The 20,917-nt window shown below is 36.1% G+C and overlaps 2 protein-coding genes across 3 annotated transcripts in view; one reads left to right on the top strand and one right to left on the bottom strand.

The window, feature by feature from the left end:
- LOC125658050 (transcription factor Dp-1-like) overlaps positions 1-6,811 on the top strand; it is a 33,354-nt gene extending 26,543 nt beyond the window's left edge. The window contains exons 11-13 of one of the 2 annotated variants that reach the window (XR_008798764.1): positions 1,875-1,950; positions 3,399-4,103; positions 4,947-6,811. Coding sequence is in view for 1 of the 2 variants with exons in the window: in XM_056150138.1 (XP_056006113.1) it covers positions 1,875-1,950; positions 3,399-3,603 (281 nt within the window). In the remaining variant the exon portion in view is untranslated. Of the gene's footprint in view, positions 1-1,874; positions 1,951-3,398 lie in introns of both variants that reach the window. The other variant, XM_056150138.1, reaches the window with a different exon arrangement.
- An 8,701-nt stretch (positions 6,812-15,512) lies between these two features.
- Positions 15,513-16,369, bottom strand: LOC125658906 (histone H2A-like). The gene has a single exon (XM_056150137.1). The coding sequence runs from the start codon at positions 16,123-16,125 to the stop codon at positions 15,595-15,597; it is 531 nt and encodes a 176-aa protein (XP_056006112.1). The 5' UTR covers positions 16,126-16,369; the 3' UTR covers positions 15,513-15,594.
- Positions 16,370-20,917: the final 4,548 nt, after the last annotated feature.

Raw genomic sequence — 20,917 nt, 5'->3', positions numbered from 1 at the left:
ATACGCATTAAAGTTTAAAATCAGGCGTACAATTACGCATTCGCGAATGTAAATACGCTTTACACTCCTAAAGTAATGCGTAGAGGTAACTCAGTACACAACTGTATAAGCCTAATTGTTATACTTCTTTCTTAAATAAACAGGTAGGGTGCGATCGAAAGCACATAAAAACTTATGATATCAATCGTAAACGATTGATTAATGGCACAGAAAATGGTACCGGACAAATGATATATATTTCTTATGTTAAACTTACTAAATTTTTACTGAAATATCACTCCTGCAGCATTGTCTCGCTAACTATTTGAAAGTATTTGCAAGAATGGGAGTCATGCATTTATTTACCGACTTCCGTCACACATGCACTCGTTTTACACAGATGGAATAAAACCATGCAATTCTTGGTTAACGGTACAAGGTGAGGGGAATCCGACAGTAATTTGCAGTGAAAACAAATTGCTAAAATATATATGGGCAGTATTAGGTTCATCTTAATTTTAAAAAATGCTATAGAAAGTCACGAAAACTTTAGACTTTGAAACTGATATTGTTTGGTTTAAAATGCTTTTAGTTTCTCGGTTATAACAGTTTAATTTACAATATGACGAATAGTTTTGTTGTTTGATTGGTGTTTATGAATTTTTTTCAATACTGTACAATCACAGGGGATTCTTATCCATTTTGTTCTCAATTTATGTTATATATAAATTATATATAGATTGAGAACAAAATGGATAAGACCCTGTGGTACAATAAATGATTGTATGTTTACAGGTGAAAATTCTTTGTAGTTCTTTTTATTATAAACTCTTCATTGTCATTGGGATTTTGGAATTTATTGTTGAGGTATTAAACTTTGATATGCCAGACACTCAGTCATATAATATCTGATTATATTTACACTAAGTGATCAAATTCTGTATTCGTGGGAAACAGCAAAGATAATCAGTAAATTAACAAAATACTCTTTTGACTTTTTCTGAAAAGCAAAATACTCATTGATTTGAAAATCAGGGGGTAAATACTCTTTGTGGTAAAAAATTATCTGGAACTCTGCATAAGAATTTAGCTTAGATGTTCAGAACAGGAACAAATTTTCTTGATTTCATAGCCTGTAGGAGTAGTGATACTTTTTCACTAGTATTCAGGTGACCAATAAGACCTGTGGATCTCTTGTTAATGAATCAAAATTGTTTCTCCACAACACTTAGCCATAAGCATGTGTTACTACAATTGTTTGTCACCAGCACTTCGTTATAAACATGTATTTCTGTCATTTTTCGTCCCCAGCATTTCGCTATAAGCGTATTTTACCGGGCTTTGTTATGGATTTCAATTTGAAACTGACATGACACTATTTTGGTTGTTATCCCAAGTCATCATTGTATTGTAGGTAACTTGTGGGAGGTCACATTCATTGATTAAAATGTTGTAGATTTTGCCAGTTTTGAAGTTAATTAGCTATATTGTAGATTATGGCAGTCGGTCTTTATTAGGCATAACAGTGAATAGGTTTGCTAGCAGTCTAACGGTATATTTCATGCACTGATTCAATAACAGTTTTACATGTATGTCCTGATAAAGGAGCTTTAGCTTGTGATTCACATTGCATTGTCTTTCTCTAATGTCTATTGTAGATTTAGTGAGTGATTCACATTTCATTGTCTTTCTCTAATGTCTATTGTAGATTTAGTGAGTGATTCACATTTCATTGTCTTTCTCTAATGTCTATTGTAGATTTAGTGAGTGATTCACATTTCATTGTCATTCTCTAATGTCTATTGTAGATTTAGTGAGGGATTCACATTTCATTGTCATTCTCTAATGTCTGTTGTAGATTCACATTTCATTATCATTCTGTATGTCTATTGCAGATTTAGCCAATGGTGGAATGACTCACTCCGGTCCCAGCGGTATCCGACCTATGTCTGCCGAGGAAGGCTCCTCCAGGTACTGAATGAAATCGGACAAGCATGATTGACATGTTCTGTACAATGTGCACTTTGTTTTGTAGATGTTTTTTAAACATGCTTCACATATTGCATATTTTAAGATGTTATTTAACAGTCTATGCGAAAGACGTCGGACCTGACCGATGTGCAGTACCTCAGGTCCGATGCGTCATTTTTTACACCGGACCGGAATGTCAGATGTCTCAGTGTCCGGTTTTGAGCTTTACTATTTTGACGCAGTTATTTAAATGTTAGTTGTAAGTAAAAATAAGAGTAAAACCGCATGGACCATCTAAAGTATTATGCTGGAGCGATCCCTGGTAAAAGAAAAGCTGTTAGGCCTATGCAAGATAAAATATCAATAGTATTACTAGTAACTAATTAATCAGATTTCCTTGGTTCTGCACGTGTTTCACTTTTTTACATTAGGTTTTTTGGTCTGACAAAATTTGGTTTGGTCCTGTGTGTTCATTAATTACAGTGGACCGAATGTCCTGTGTGGTCCAAAAAACTTTCACATAGACTGATTTAATTGAAGAAATAAACTTATTTTTAAAATACATGAGAATATGAAATGCAATGCTTTACGCTTCAATACTTAATGAAGCAGGTTAGCGCTTCATTAAAAAAGTGTGCCGGAAGTGTTAAAGTTCATACCCTCGTGTATTTTCCAAATTGAAGTCTATTTCTTATATTTACATTTTACTTTCATTTCTGTCAGACTTCCCAGCTGTTCATATAGATGTGTTATATATTAAGATTCACAGGCATTGTTCATTACAGCAACACAGTCATGAGGCTGTTACATTTTGTCAAGATGTCAAAGGCAAAAACATTGAAAATGTAAATATTTGAACTTGAATACAAATTTGTGTTATGGAGACACGGTGGGAGCTGACAGACTTGACTGCGTATGACATGTAGAATATTTCATTGCAAATCTGAGACCATGAAAAAATATTTCACATCCAAGTTTAGTTGATTAATTATTGCTTGTTGCCAATATCAATGAAGAGATGTTCTAGAACACTTGCCAATGTTAGATATACAATGAAAACTGCTTAATCTGACACCTCTGTAATCCGTTTCACTGGGCATCGATTCCCCTTTACACAGTACAGTGAATACTGCTTAATCTGACACCCCTGTAATCTGTTTCACTAGGCATTCCCCTTTATACAGTACAGTGAAAACTGCTTAATCCGACACCTGTGATCCGTTTCACTGGGCATTCTGGCCTTTATTTTCATTCTTAATTTCACTGTTTATTCCGACACACTGTATTCCGATGAAAATTTGTCTCTCAGTGCATGTCAGACTAGACCGGTTTCAATATACATGTTTTATAAACTTCAATGATTTTATTTTGTTAAGTTGAATAAGAAGAAAACCAGAAGCAATATGCCTGCATGTATTTCTTTTGATATATATACTGTGTATTTTTAGATACAAAGTACCAGTCCAACCCTCCGTCCAATCCTCAGGCAGTAATAGCAACGATAACATGGACATTGAAGTGGCAAACATATATTCACAAGACTCGAATTTAGGCTCTCATTCAGACATGCACTCTAGGGCAACAGAGACGCCCTCCGAGGACTTCTCTGACGATAGTGATACAGACAGGTCAAGTCCTGTAGATATGAGTTAATAACCCAGTGGTCATGCGTAGAAGAAAAGCTGCGAGAGCTAGCGACTCCATAGAAATTGTTTTGTACTCAGAAAGAAAGTGACAAGGTTCCTTTTCAGCTTCACAAGAGATAACTGTGAGAGTCGGAATTCATGGAAACCTTGATGGCAAGGAGTTTGGGAATGGAGGCAAACTAAGTCTACCAGCATTGGACGTAAATGTGGAGAGGAAAAGGCAGCAAAAAGACTACCTAGTAGCATCGTCTTCAAACGTTCACTGGCACCGATATACGTCGTCGTTCCAGCTTCTCATCATTATATACTTGTGCTTACTTCTCTTGAAATTTATTTAACTTTCTAAGCAGTTGCTAAATTCATGTGTTATGAGTTCATTTCTGTTCTCCCATAAATCATGTTTTTAACGGTGTACATTATGAAAGTTGTGTGTGAAATTTGTATACATCATAGCATAGCCTCTTGATTGGAAATCCCAGATGTTAGATATTAAGCCTAATGTGTTCTGTATACCATGTATTAGCTGCAATAATGTAGCCCTATCCAATTTTTTTTTATTCTGACGTTTTCGGGATAGGGCTACAATTCCATAGGATCTCCGTAATGGTGCAAAATAATTTTATGAATAACCGACAATAAACTCTGTGTATTAGTCCCAAATGTTGTTTACACCAAAAGGAGTACCAACTTTGTGCTCGGGCATGCCTAATAAAGGTGTTTTTCATTAAATATAATGTACAGCATGCAAAATTCTTCGTCTGCTCCGCCATGCTTGTTATCGCGAGATCTCGTAGGTGGATCTAATGAAAAGCCCAAACATTGACAATCAGCGCGAAAATGTAGTTACTCGAGCCACTTCGACAAAGAAAGGAAAATCATATTGTTGCAGAAAGAATTTACACTCTGCTGTTCGGTTTTTAACTTGATATTAAATTCAAACCTTTTCAATACCGACGAAATAGCTTTCGCCTCCATACTTGTCCATTGATGTAAATACTACCTTATATGGCATATGCAAATGACTTGACAACCGGAAGTTGAAACTTCAGTACATCAAACATGGCGCACAAATATGAATCAAGAAATTGGAATTTATCGAAATTGTTGAAAACGGTAGAATAGAGCCTCACAAATCTAAAGTTGCAGGTTGTAAATTTATATATTGACTAAGAAACATAGAATATCATTTTATTTACGTAAAGAAAGTCAGGAAATGTTTAGAATGAGCGCAAATGTTGCGGGAGTGAATCACTCCCGCATTTGCACCATTACGGAGATCTTAAGGAGTTGTAGCCCTCTCCCTAAAAAAAAAAAAAAAAAAAAAAATCAGAGAGGGCTACATTATTGCAGCTAACCATGTATATATATTAAGGTCAGGTCACTTGATTTGGGAGGTCGCACGGAATATTTCAGTTGCAAATTTTGGTCTTTGTGAGAAGACTGGCTGAGAGACAGGGATAATCGTAATGTGGTAAACAAACTGTGATACATATGAGGTTTTGAATGTTTGGGAGACAAGGTTGTTCATTGAAACATTGTTACATGTGTTGAGTCAGATTTTAAAAATGTTTAGAAAACACATTTTAAAATATATTCATCATAAATAAGGGTGTGTTGAAATCTCTGATTGGTGGACTTGAAGTGATATAGTGTGTTTTGAAATGGAAATCCTCATTTTGCTTACATCTAAATGCATCACCATTTTTAACAGATTGCTAATTACTGTACCACGGTAGAGAAAGTGCCATTCTACAGTATACCAAAACATGAACCATAGTAGATTGGCAAGATCTACTTGAAGGCTTTATGTGCAGTCTATTGTGTTCTCTGGAAAAAAAGAGAGGGGTAGAATATAGATGCATTACATTTCAGCAGAAATATAAAACTGCCAGACTATACACAATCACAGAGTTCCCTTACTGTGTGAACAACAAAATGTGTACGGTTTTTAAATGTGACGAAAGTGTTCCCAGGAAAGTGTTCGACTCGAGATATCATATTATTCACAGGATTGTCATATCATCAGATTATAAGTTATTTATGTTGTGTGCTCATTAGTCCTCTTATAATCATTTTTAAGTGTCTGCATGATTTTCTGTTTTGTACATGCGTACTGTATATAGTGAGGTGGCATCGTAGATCTACCAGTAGTGTTTGTACATAGATCTGTTACTCTACATGTACTTCCAGGTATCAATAGTGCTGTGGTATGATTTTTAAAATTGTTTAATCACTTTAGTTTGATAAATGAGCAGTGGTTTGATGGCAAGATTGTTTTTTTGGTTTTTTTTTTGGTTTTTTTTTTTGGGAGTATAGGTAGATATTTTAGGTTTATAATAGAAACCGATTTTCCCAATAGTTTTCTCTATCTGGTCTCTCTACTCTAGATTAGAAGAAATTTTCAGTCTGCAACACATTACCCATCAATTAATTCTGCTTCCAATTTAAATGCATGTACTTTGCAAGAACAAGCATGGATGTTAGAAATATTAGTTTCAGTTCATGTCTTTTTTTTTTCTTTTTTTTTTAGTCTTTTTTTCCCCTCATTGTTATTAATAGTGCATGTATTATAATTATGTATTTAATGCTAGAATTAGCAATGGCACACTTTATCAAAATTAACCTATCTATCTTGATAAAATCTGTGATCAGGTACATATATATATGTGTACTTTTTTTTTATCGTCGGGTTAATACAAAGTTCATGTATTTGTTGTTACATTTTTAACTTAAATGGAAAAAATATAGACATCCAGTTGAGGTCGCTTGTATTTTCCCGCATTTTAATGGAATGCACACATATTTTTTTTTCTTCTTCATGTGAAAATTCAAATGTGGTGGATCTTTCATATACACAAGCAATGTAAAATGAACACATTCCCACAACACAGAAGGAAATATTGCTTTACTTCGTATATGAGAATATATATTTTCCCTGAAAATATGAGAGCATGTTTTGTCAGTAAATTTGCACACTATTAACATTTTCATTCGTAATTTTTTAAGGCAGCTAAGGAGAAGGATAACATTTTTTACTTGTTTTTCCACTACAGTATGTCGGAGAGCTCTGGAAGGAGCATTTTAAGAGTAATATCTTGTGTACTGGTGGTGAATATTTGGAGTATCTATGCACCATTTCATTTGTAGTCTAAAACAAATTGTCCAGTGTCAAAGAATTTCACCTTTAAAACTTCAGAATAAATGAATGAAAGTAGGTATTGTGTTTGTCTTAGTGTGCCTAGAAAGGTTCCATTACATTGCAATGCTTCGTATTCCCCGTCTTCGCAAGCCAAGTGTCCGATTCGATTATTCTCATCTTTAGTCGCATATCTGACACTTCGAAATATTTCGCCTTGGGCTTTCCAAGGCATCCAATCAAATCGCGCCACGCATACAGTTTGGTTTGAGTAATGGCGGCCCCATTGTCTAGCCCGTGTTGTTGCCTTTGCCATGACATTTTGTCTAAAAATCAAAGACTGGCGATTTTCGGAGAAAGTTTTGGGTTTTACGATCAACTTCTAAACATAATCGATCATGTGCCTCACCCAAAGGACGGTATGTTCTGGAATAAATTGAACAAACTCGGCATAATTTAGTACAGTATCAAAACAAAAGTTGAAATCTGAATGAATCGTTTTGATATGTGGTTTACACCTTAAACACAAAGGTGGCACAGGCATCCAGAAAGTATGCACACATTAATAAAAAACAATTTTATTGATTTCAACTGTCAACTCCATTTTGTAAACGTGCACATGTAACAGAAATTAAGAAACGTTATCTGATTGGTTAGATTTTGTTTTCGTCAAGAACGATAACTCGCTCGATCCGTTAGATGGCAATTCAGTCTCAACTAAATCTGCCAAGGGGGAGATGAGAGTAAGCGAATCGGACACTTGGCTTGCGAAGATGCGTATTCCCTGGAAATGGGATCAACATGCAGGGAAACTGCAAAAAGTATCTCAATCATTGATATCTCGAATACCATGAATATGTCAAAGTGAGTTGAAAGTCCCAACTACATTTCCTTTTTATTAACCGCAATAACTCAAACCCTTGGATATCTCGAAAGTTTTTTCTCTGCACAATTGAGTTTGAGGTAATAGATTTGACTGTATTTGAAATGACCCCCTCAAAGCTTGTACAGGTGTACCTCACCAATGAATATTTTTAACAAAACACCAGATGTATACAGTACCTGTCCATAAGTATTCTCTTATTTAGCTCACCTGAGAAATACATTTGTAGGTGCAATTATCTGATTAAAATCTGTTCGACAATTTTTAGCTAGACACAAGATGTACATTACCTGTCCATAAGTCTTGTCTTATTTAGCTCACCTGTGAAATCTGCACAATTTTATTAATAAATTTTTAGTGAGACACCAGTTATTCGGAATCTCGAGACAAGCTTATTTTAGCTCACCTGAGAAATCTGCAATTTTCTGATCTAAATCTGTTGAACAATGTTTAGCAAGACACCAGTTGTACAGCACTCCACAAGTCATATTTAGCTCACCTGAGATATGCCATGTTCTGACTGAATGCAGGTGGACAATTTTGCAGGTTGTCAATTCTCTAGATTAAGTCCTCTTGGCGCATAATGTCCTTATCTATCATTGATTTATGAAGATTATATTCCATTCAGAAAGGAGATTAAAAACTATTTTAGAAGCACTGAACCAGAAAAGCCAAATTTTGAAAGAAAGCTTAATCTTGTGTAGATTCAGAGGACCTCATGTAGTGTAAATTTAAGTTTGTTCAAATCTTTACATACAGAATTGTTGGTTGAGCAGTGTTTAATTTTTGCTAAAACAACTAGGAAAATACTGTGGTAACATCTTTGCTATAGAATACAGATCTACAATCAAAGAGTGTTTGGTGAACTGAGGAGAAGATTTATTTAACGTACAACTTCGTTAGCCAAGGGTTTACGATCCGCTCCACTTCTCTCCAAGTTTGTAGAGAGGTGGAGCGGATCATAAACCCTTGGTTAGCGAAGATGTTTAATGTATGGCAAAATAATATGTCAGAATGTGTCGAAATAAAAAGGGCAAGTTATGAACATATGGAAAATTCAAAATAGCTTTTCAAGGGAAAAATACTTTTCTACCATAGTAAAACCTGATATTTTTAGATGTTCCACAAACTTTCGCATCAGCTCACATAAACTAGAAATTGAAATTGGCAGGTACAGAAATGTCCCTCTCGCGGACTGAAAATGTGAATTATGTAATTCAGTAGGCCTTTTCACAAAAACTCTTGCGACAAAGATTAAAATACTAAAACTCATTAATTTCTTTGTATATAAAATATATTTAATTTTTTCTATACATTATTTACAATAAATTCAGATGTAAAAGAAATGGATTTTTTGTGATGTTTTAGAGCATACATACATGTAGCTGCAGAACTGTAGCTCTCTGCAAAAATATTTTGACGGATCAGAGAAAATGCTATAAACTATGATATGCTACTTAACTAGATATTATAAGTTTTGTCCACTTATGTTTATTCAGTCTTCAGATCTGTTCCGTCAAAATATTTTTTCAGAAAAGAGAATTGGAAAAATTTAGTCTTAGTTGAAAGATATTTTGTGAAAAGGTCTACAGACTCTTTAGAAGATGAAATTTATTTTATGTTTGAATGCCCAACTTATGAAAAATATAGACAAGAATTTGTAAATCATATGTTAAAAGAATACCAACTTCTCCTTGCTTTCAAATAAAGATGGATTGAAATGAAAAAAGTGATACCATGCATTGTCTAATAACTTGTTTTGCTGACTACATACATGTATATAAATGTCATGAGAAAAGATGCAATGTTATCTCAGGATATCTGAAGACTGAATAAACATAAATGTGGACAAAACTTATAATATCTAGTTAAAGTAGCATACCATATTTTCATAGCATTATGTGTCATGTACTATTATAACATATTGTACATTTGATAATGTGCTTATATATGATACATGATGCTTGTAAGTTTCACCTGAGTGTTATCATTGTGATCTCTTTCCCCGTTTATTTTACTTTATTTCATTCACAGAGGTGCAGAGTTCATCATTTACATTGACTGTGTATTGCATCTGTAAAGTGTGAGATGAATTGATGTTTTACTGCAAGAAGGCAGTGTCTTCCTCTTGCTATGTTACAAATAGATAAGTCATTTGTAAAACTTCAGTACATATAAACATATAATGCTAATGTTTGGTATAATGGGGGGGGGGGGGGGGGGGGGGTGTCAGCTTCTCCATTATTCTCCTCTTTCTTTCTCCTGGCCTTTCTCCCTTGTAAACCTCTTAGCCCCTCATCCATAACCATACCTGTACATTTGTAAGAAATACAAATAAAGTAAACTTGGTTTCAGTAAACACGATTATAATGAATTCAACTGTCCTTGTAGTTTAAAACATTATGAGACAATACATGCTTTACCAGTATCTATATTGGTATTTTGGTGACATTGATTACTAAAATTACATAAAATCCCTACCTCCATTGACAGACTCTTTACCTTTGATTACTGATACTGCAGGTTGTAATTGTAGAAATCCTCAGTAGTTAAAAACAGGAATGATGATGAAATAGCATTAGGTGTTGGGATTGAAAGCAAAGTTGAAATTTAATCTATCTTTTCTGTAAAAGGAGGGGAGATAATGCAACACACCAGACTGGAATTTGAACCCAGACCCTCTAAATCTCTAGTCAGGTGCTCTCCAAACTGAGCTATCTGGCCAATCGCAATCGAACCTGTCTGACCACCACATTTCATAAAATACCTCCTGACAATTTAGTTGCTTGTGCAGTACATGTATGACACTTCATCTTTGCTGTGCTTCACAGCAACATCTATACTGAGTTGATTTTTAAGCTCCCCAAAACTTTTCGGGTGAGCACTATAGTTGCTGTCGTATCCTTCCGTCCGAGTTCATATCCCTGAAGGCATTCATCAGCATGATCGCAAACGTCCCTTGTGACAAGGATTTGTGGACCAAGGTCTCTCATGACAAGGTCATTTTGGATAGGTCAAGGTCACTCATAACAAAAGTTTCTTATTCCAATTAGTTTTTGATACAAATTTAAAGTTCCCATCTCCCAAAGCTTTCATCAGAAATTGATCACAAAGTTTTCTTGAGACAGGGGCATTTTTGGACCATGGTCATTATGGAAAGGTCAATGTCAGAACATATATCTTATATAAAGAAAAGTTTCCTTATTTCAACAATTTTTGAACAGGTATTGATTTTATATATCACACAATTAAGTAACAGGCAAATGACTCAGACAATATCACTCAAGGTCATTTTGTAAACATCACTAAACATATACCTAAGTTATATATTTTTAATAAAAAAAATTAATTCAGCAGTGGTTGATCATCATACAGGTCATTCGTCACATGAAGTGGTTCATTGGTTAGATGCAGTTCGGGGAGCATCCATGTTTTACTGATATTCTTGTTTGGTTTGCATTTGTATGAGTTACAGTTAAATTCAAGTTTCACTGTGATTGACCTACTTTTAGCAGAGTTGTAGCCCCTTAAACACACCCTTTTTATTGCATGGCTACTAGGTGGGGGCATTCATGTTGCATCCATTTACATATCAAATTTGTATTTTCAGGTTTGTTCCACTTGATATGGTACGAATTCCTTTGAACTATGGTGGTCAGATGGGGTTCAATCGCCTGTCTGTTCCGTTGCATTTTCTCCCTTTCAGTTACATTTGACCAGCCCCTGGAACTGACAGGTGAAAATGCCTACCTGGGGATTTAAAGATCCTTGGTTTTCAAGGTGTGAATACATTTAAGGAAGGAGGATCATGTGGTGGTCAGTCAATCGCAGTTGGCCAGATAGAGCTCTCAGTTTGTTGAGCAGCTGACTGGAGATTCAGGGGGCGGGGGTTCGAATCCCAGTCAGGTCTGTTGCATTTTCTCCCTTCTTGTTACAGAACCATAAGGAAATGACCATATATTTCAGTGTCTGGATGATTGATTTATGCAAATAACAGGTATACAATTAGAATCAGATTTTAAAAACTCTGTAATTTATTAACTTTACATTTGCAACAGGAAGGGAGAAAATGCAATGGACCAGACTGGGATTCGATCCCAGGCCCCCGAATCTCTAATCATTCCAAAATGATATTGTTATTCAATATTGTTTCATCAAATTTCTAGAGTCTGCAAATTGAGAGTTTCAGTTCAAAAGTAATGATTCAGAGCGTCTTACAGGTGATTGAAATTTTGACTTGAGTTCGAGTTTGTTTCTTGCATGATCCTGGATTCAATCCCAGGCTCCCTGAATCTCCAGTCAGGTGCTCTACCAAATGGCCACCAATGATTGAATCTGTCTGACCACCACATTCCTCCCTCATTAAATGTCTTCACACCTTGAAGTCAACAGCCCAGTATCTTTATCTCCTAGCAAGCATTTAAACCTGTCAGTTCCAGGGGCTGGTCAATGACACTTGTGTAACAGGAAAAAAATGTAATGACTAGACCAGGATTTGAACCCGGTCCCCCTAAATCTCTAGTCAAGTGGTCTCCCAACTGTCAGAACATGTCTGATCACTACACATGAGCAAGGTAACTCTGGTTCTTGTTTCTAAGTTCTGTGCCCTTTAAGTCAGGGGCATATTGCTTGACCCCTTGGTGAACTCCTAGAGTTTAAGCAACAACTTCTAGATCTTGCAGGGTGTTAGCACATATACATACAATAATACTATGTACATGGATGTCAGGATTTGGGTAACAGAAATAATGGACTGTAGATCCTTTACTATTTTTTTTTTCTGTGGTGAAATAATGCAGGCAGGGTGTCCAGTTAACTCGATCCTCCTAGTTTTCAGTGGTACCTCTATATTGTTATGTAACAGAAAGGGAGAAAATGCAACGGACCAGACTGGGATTTGAACCAGAGCCCCCTGAATCTCTAGTCAGGTGCTCTACCAACTGAGCTAAATTCCTCCCTATTTAAATGTCTTCAACCTATTAGTAAGATCTTCATCCCCTGGCAGGCATTTTCACCTGTCGGTTCCAGGGGCTGCATGGTTTAAGTTACGGTACCAAATGTAACAGGAAAGGGGAAAATGTAAAGACAAGACCAGGATTTGAAACCATGCAGGCCCCCTTAATCTCTATAGTCTACCAACTGAGCTATCTGGTCATTGGCGATCGAACCCAGCTGACCACTACATTCATTCCTCCTTAAATGACATTTGAAGACAATAACCCAGACTCTCTTTGCCCCTAGCAGTACTTTTACCTGCAAATCCAGGTGTGGTCTACAACACCAAATGAAACAGGGAGAAAATGCAACTGACCAAGATTCAAACCCGGGCTCCCTGAATCTCTAGTCAGGTACTCTACCAACTGAGCTATCTGGCCACCGAACCCGGCTGACTGGTACATTTACTTAGTACTAATTCAGGATTGTTGCTGACTGTTTAAGGGTACAGTATGTTGATTTGTTAAGAGTCCACAGAAAGCAAGTCTTTGCAGGCCCATCTATGGCCTTCAGCAATCCAACGTTCAATGTATCTCTATTGACAGTCAGTACATTCCAATAAATTGATATGACAAACATGCAAGACATTTTATTCAATATTAACAAGAGTCGTTTTAGTTCAAGGCCAAAAAAAAAAGCAGGTACATGTATGTACCATACTAAAGGCAGGGGCAGATCCAGAAATTGTGATTTGGGTGGGCGAGCAACTTTCTGAGTCGAGGGGTCTGGGGGCCGCCTTGAGGACCCCAGTGGGTCCAGGACAAAGTCCTGGTTGGGGGCCCAGCCCCCGGATTTTACAGGGCTAGAAATATGTCTCCTATGCAGTAATTTTTACTATTTTCTGTCATTTTTGATAAGGTGAAATTAATAAATTGACACAAATTTTTAAGGTTTTCGGATAAAAAGGCAAATTCTCCCAATAAAAGTAATTCAATAAATAAAAAGATTTTGTTATTTATTTCTCCGAGAGTGGTAGAAATTATTGCTTCTTCTATCGTTTACATTCTTCAAAACAAGAGACCACGATTTACTTTAAATTTGAAAATTTTTGGGGGGGAGGGGGGGATTCGCCAGCTGTGCCCCCCTTAATTCCACCACTGAAAGTTATACTCGTCAAAACTGAATTGTTCAGTGATAAGAATTAAGATGCTCTACTTTTGTTTGGTAAAATTAAGCATGCAAGGTACACAGCTGTTTTCAAGGTAGAATGCGTTATCAGTCACATACAGGATATTGACCCAAATACATCTATTTTATAAAGTTATATACATAAATAATATAAAGATTTTGATTTCTCCTAAAATTTTTCAACAAGTGATAAGATATATGTTAATCTTTGTCATTTTTGAGGTGAAATGATGAAATATGGGTACAAGGTGCTTGTCCACTCCAATTCTTTGTACAGTTTACAAACTCAATTGGTAGAGCACTGGACTGATGTGCCACAGGTTTAGGGATCGAACCTAACTGCAGAACTGGCTCCGAGAAAATAGAGACGGATCAGATCTGTCCCAATATTTTCTCAGAGAGCTATAGTTCTACTACCAGGTTCGATCCCAGCAGAGGCATATATACTTGACTCGATCTGTTAGGTTACCAATGACATGCCTTTTAACAATAAGTTTCTGCAATTCTTTTCATAATGGGTTGTATGGGCATCAAATGTATATTTATTTCAACAGCATTGTAGTGTTCAATAAATCTACAGGAGCCTAATCTAAATTGAAGAGAATTCATTGTCTATAGCAAAGTGAAATTATTTCTATTTGATGCAGACCTTTGAAAGTCAATTACATTTTTTTTTAGACCATGCAGTGACCATTTCCACAGAAGAACTTCGTTCTTGACTAAATTTCAAAACTGGAATGGCATCATAACCACAGGTGCTTGGGTCATAATACCTGTATATCAAACCTTATACATATGTAAATAGTCAATATGTATAAGGTTAGATGGCAATTCATAACTCGAGCACCTGTGATCATAACAAGCTTTTGGGGATTTTCAATGAAATGTACCTTTCAGTGAAATAGTTGAAATTTGAGGTTCAAACCCTTGACATCTGGTCATGAAGGTAGTGCTTTGTCCTACATAGGGCCACAGGGTTTTGACACATTCTGATATAAATATATAGTAAATATTTACTATATAGGCCTATACAAGTTTGTTCAAATTGTGTCAAAACCCCAAGTGTAGAGACTGCATTAACTAAACGCGTACGCGCGTAGGTGACTAGCGAGTGCAAAAATATACTATCAAATAGGCCTATACTCTTCATTCAATAGGCCAAGCAAGCCCGTTTCATAGTTTAGGCCATATTTAAAGGAATGTTTGTTTCCCCTCCCCCGGGTCTGACTTTTGAAACAGACCAGGCAGGCAGGGTTGTTTTTTTTTGGTTGAAAACGCCTATGAAAAAGCAGCTCAAAGCAGAAGAGCATGTCATGTATTGGTCGAGCTTGGTTTTATGTTGGGTCACTGGAATGACATGTCTGCTGGCATTTATAATTCATATTCTTGGACATGTTAGTGTGAATGTAATGTTGGTTTACTTTTCGAATACCCACATAGAAACATTACATCTTTTCAAAGAAAACAAAACCAGAACACTTATTTTTGACTTAGTAGAAACAGATCTACATAACTTCAGAACGATTTTTGTTCCGGAAATAAAAAACAAAACAAAAAAACGCGCGATTGTGGGGTTAATTTTTTTTGACACAGGCCCCTTTGTTTAGACCCGGCCGGGCAAGGGGAAACAAACATATTCTTAGCCTTACTACATACTATTTTAGCCTAGATATAGGCCTATACCTTAATACTTATTTTAAAGATGGAAATGAAATATAACTTTTTAAACTAAACCTACCCAATGGCCAACATGATACATGCGACATTGAAATTTCATTCATTGCAAATGAAGGCATCTTTTCGAAAAAATTGGTGGCCCTTAAAAGGGCCGTTGCTTCATGATTTAGACTCGTGGTCTAAAATTCTTGACTCTGGCTGGATTTGCCCTTGCCGGACCCGGATTTCTTTGGCAATAGGACGGCCTGGATATTGGGTAGAACACCTCCCTGAGCGATAGTAACACCAGACAGGAGTTTGTTCAATTCCTCGTCATTTCGGATAGCCAGCTGCAGGTGACGGGGGATGATCCTGGATTTTTTATTGTCTCTGGCGGCGTTCCCTGCCAATTCCAAAACTTCAGCAGCCAGGTACTCCAAAACAGCAGCCAAATACACGGGAGCTCCAGCACCCACACGCTCGGCGTAATTTCCTTTTCGCAACAGACGATGGATTCTACCCACTGGAAACTGCAATCCTGCCCTTGTTGATCGGGACTTTGCCTTTGCCTTTGATTTTCCACCTTTACCACGTCCAGACATGTTGAATTTTTCCTTTGTGTTGTCAGAAACTAGAATGCGGTGAGCGCGCAAAATCTGGGTATTTACACGTTTTGTGTTTACCTCGAGTAGCGTTGATTGGTTACTCTCCTTCTGGAAGAGCTTGATCATTGGAGAGAAATTGGCATTTGCGATTGGTTAAAAATCTTACACTTGATTGGTCGAGAAAAGGCGCTCTGGTGAAATTCGCGGATCTAAGATTTTATCAGTTCTGAAAAAGAAAGAAAAAACATGATCTGGAGGAAAATACACTAAATTTACAGTAAATCTTAGAATTAAAAAAGAGATAATGATTAAAAAAGAAACAAAAAGTAACACCTATAGATTGGTTTAAAAGAAAATAACATAACTCAACTTTGACACATATTTAAGTTTAAATACCTACATTCTATATCGTGATAGAGGCGATTTACAAATCATCAAACAATCAATGATAGCTAATGTCAAGTAACTGATTCATATGCAATAATCAGGACCGTAGAAACGAGTTTGAGAGGAGTCCGAGAAAGTTCTTTTTTGTCAAATGTGTGTGATTTCAAGGGAAATAAATGCAGAAAAGGAGAGAGGGGGAGAGAGAAATTATTATTATTATCTCTTCATTGCTAACACAGATATCTTATCACATCAATGTCACATGTCTACATAAACTAGTTGGAAAATGGCATGGCGGTGTACAGATTTAAACATAAATTTATAAATATATACATAGGCCCTACATCAAAGTAGCTAGTTTACATATATAATGTTTAGGCCTAATTTTCCCTAACTTAAGTTCATGGACATTATAAACACTATCAATATATTTATATATTGATATGGTGATATTCGTCCTCTACGTCATTTTTGTTTGACTAGAAACTACTATGAATATCCGCGGCGGTCAACCTGTTTAATTGCAGTTGGGGAAAAAAATAGAAGTGACATTGTTCTTGTTCCTGGCCCACTTTCATACAATTTTGGTTTTATACAATAAGCCCAATTTTTGCTGCGATTTTTCATTCTATTATTATTGTAAACACTACAGTATCGATCTACACGCATGTGCTTTGAGTAAACGACACAAAGTAAGATATTAACTTTTTGTACTACCAATTTTGTGACTTTTTGTCCTGTAAAACTTTCTGGTACAGGTAAAACCGTAAATATATCAAAATCCATGATAGAATATAAAATTCCATACATGTATTATTATATAGATTACAACATATTGCGACAAATGTAGACAGGGTAAGAAAAAGGGGAGCTATAAGTACTAACAGGAACCGAAAGGAGAAATAGGAAGGGGTGGGGCTCCTGTCATCACCCCCCCACCCACCCCCCCCCCCCCCCCCCCCATCGTCGGAAACCCACGGTTGATTACGCTTCGTTCCTCTCTCCATCACCCGTGGGTCCATTCATTCCTACTCGCTTGTTCTCATGAATAATTAATTAGGCAATTTGATTGAGCGCTCATAGAAAACCCTAAGCGAATTTGTCCAATCAAAAATAGGCCTTCAGCCCAATTTCGGTATACAATTGCTGTGGTAGCAAAATTAAGTTAGTGCTACCTTTAAAAACAGAAGAGTTCCATTACTATAACGATTACTTTGATTGGACGATATTTTAAAATATTTATTCATGAGAACGAGCGAGTAGGAATGAATGGACCCACGGGTGATGGAGAGAGGAACGAAGCGTAATCAACCGTGGGTTTCCGACGATGCCCCCCCCCCCCCTATATTGATTTGCATTAAAAAAAGACAACATTCCTTATGGAGATGAATTGATTGAATGTTTTTTTCTTTGGCATAAATCACACCAAAAAACAAAACCAAAAAACAACAACAAAAACAGACACACAAAAGTTAATTTATCCCACAATGTAAATAGCACACGTTCTGTATACAGGAATCAGAAACTTACATGTTATTATATAACCTGTCCTTGTCTCTGGATAGATAGGACAGTTTATCATTGTATAAGATACACCTACAGTCATTACAACAGCAGTGGGTCTACTTTCTGGTACACATCCGGCTTTAGCTGTTCAATGAGGTTAATTGCTGTATTCACACAGTTACAAATTACATCCCCCTGACATCTGGCACCTGTTAATTTTTCTCTTTATGACACCGCCTGTGGGGCACTGATATGGATAGAACTGTGAACCCGATTAACTTATCTGGCTTATCCTGGGGGGAGACTATGACACTCTCTATGAAGTCCTATTCACACCTCCAGTAATTTGGATAAGGTTAGGAGAAATCAATAAAAATGATCACCGTTGACTAATTCAATTAAAACAAAACATCTTAATACTTATCAACGTTACTGGAAACTCGACACCCCCGTGATAACGTCTATAATACTAGGAATTCAAATTAATTCAATCATGCAGCTAAATCATGAAATACAAATGTAATTAAGAAGCTGGGACTCCATATTAAATGAATACACAGTAATCGTTCCCTGATTTTAAAATCAAAACAAAGTAAGAAATTTTGAATACTACAATGCGGGATCTAGAAGAGGTAAAATACTACTACACAATTCAATATTAGCTGTCATTTTGATGTTGGAAAAGGCTTTGTTGTAAAATTGTGATTAACGATTTCAATGATGACCAAAAAAAAAAGCAATATATATAAACATTTGTTATTAATATTTGTGTTAGAAAACCTATCACTTAGATACTCCGAATGAAGCAAAACTACACCATCGTCTCCCCGTACAAAATAATGCTGCATAATCAATAGAAAACCCAAATCTTAATTTTGATAAAACCTTTTACTTCGATTTTTATAACAAAATAATTTTTTCCTATATTCAGCGCCAATATTGCTTTCAATAAAACATGTTAATAGTTTCATAGTCCTTTCACATGAAGCTTTCTGACTCCTCTTTGACAGTTGTGGTTCATTTGAAACTACCTATCATTATTTTGTACAGAGTTCAAAATATACTATATACGTAACCTAACTTACACATCAACATGGTGTCACTGCCGATAATCATCCGATTTTTCAAACACTACAATCACTTATCCTTCTGAGTAAACGATTTATTACTAAATCAGTAATTTCACAACCAAGATTATTCAGAATTTGTACAAATATTGATTACACAAAAAACATGTAGGTGTGCCATTATTTTGTTGTATACACTGACATTGTATATATTGATATGCATTGTAGGCTGTTGTATTTATAAAAATTCCAATCCATGTGTAACGCTGTACATACTATATACAGTTGTATTGTAAGTATCATGTTATACTGTCTCAAAATATCAACCAAATTAATATTGTATGTACGTGGCATATTTAGAACATTTGTATCCCCCTACTCTACATTGCAATATTCCAGATCTATAAATTTGTAATATGTACACGGCAGTACAGGCTGTAATGAACTCGGGTGCACACACGCAGGTATAAGCCTATTGACTGGTTTCTCAATCTTCGTACATATTTGTACTTTATAACCACCAATGTATACCTAAAAAATAAAAACATGTAAGTTTTGTTTAAATTTACCAAAATCAATACCTCTACGGGGAACATTTTTTTCAAAATAATACATCCCCTTTCTGCATGTCTATGCCCCCATCCCCCCCCCCCCCCACCCCCCCCCTTTGCACTGAAACTCGACGTCTTTTATATGTTTCTTTTCACAAATATCATCCACTTTCAGACATGTTGTTATCCCGCCAACAAAAGATACATAATTTAAAGAACGATCAAAATTTTAAGGAGGACCAAGAACAAGAAGAACGAAGCTGAAATTGTTAATATACGAGTACATATACTCACGGGTGCGCTTGCACTACATTACAATACATGTAATAAATACATTTTAATGTCTAAAATTGGGCATCATATATATGTTATACTAAATGCAGGACAATTCCTTCGTACTAAATTCTATTTTACATGCATTAACTACTCAGTTAGAAAGCTCTAATTACTCAGTTAATATTCTGGGGAATATGGGGGGGGGGGGGGGGGGGGGGGGGGGGGGGGGCAGTGAAACGTGTAAAGTGAGGACAAGTTTCAACTAATGGATAGAAGTTACGAGGACCAAAAAAAAAAATGTCCTCACAATTACGTCCTCATAAAAGGGACCTATAGCATGTGAAAGATGTAGATACAAAATATTATCTTAGTGAGGACAAGTGGTGTGAGGACATGTCCTTACTAATATTCTCTCTCAAGAACCTTTTTCTTATAATTAATTCGAAAGAGAGTATTTGATAAACTGTTATTGGTATCCCTATAGCTATACTTTACACAGTACTTTTTTGTCGGAGAGAGAGAGAGAGAGAGTGTGTGTGTGTTAGGTCTTCGCGCTGCTGACGACTCAACAGTATAGTATACGTAAATGCATTTGACAACATGGGGCGTCAGACAGACAATCGGGCACTGTATCTTGTATCCCCTTCTGCATTTTCCCAACAAATGAAGGGGAAAAAAAGTAAACCATTTATGATATGAATTTATTCATGTTATGTTTTCTCTCTCTCTTTCTCAACGGACCACAATGCTCACCAGTCACCGTTTCTCTTATGAAGAATAGTCTCAGATAAGTGTAGCACTTACGTTTAGATTAGAAAGTTGTTGAATATTTAGGAACGATGGCGGATTACGGTTCGTAGGACCTCACTGCGCTTAGAGACGAACTTAGAAAACCCATTGCAAGACTCTCTGGGCGGAAAGGAAAGCACGTTGAGGGTTTCAGCTGTAACCGAATTTTCTCTGTCACATCGATTAAATAAAGACATTCAATACACATTGAACGTTTATCATTATAAACTACTTCGTGGTGAAGCTTACATGCTTAAACAGTAGTTTAGGTTGAATATATAATATACAATACATCATAATTCTTTATAAGTTGTAATTGCTTATGTTTAAAACAATAAGATG

Source organism: Ostrea edulis, chromosome 9 (genome assembly GCF_947568905.1).
Source record: "Ostrea edulis chromosome 9, xbOstEdul1.1, whole genome shotgun sequence".
Lineage (NCBI taxonomy): Eukaryota > Metazoa > Mollusca > Bivalvia > Ostreida > Ostreidae > Ostrea > Ostrea edulis.
The sequence above is the reverse complement of the archived record's forward strand: the minus strand, read 5'-3'. Positions and strand labels throughout refer to the sequence as shown.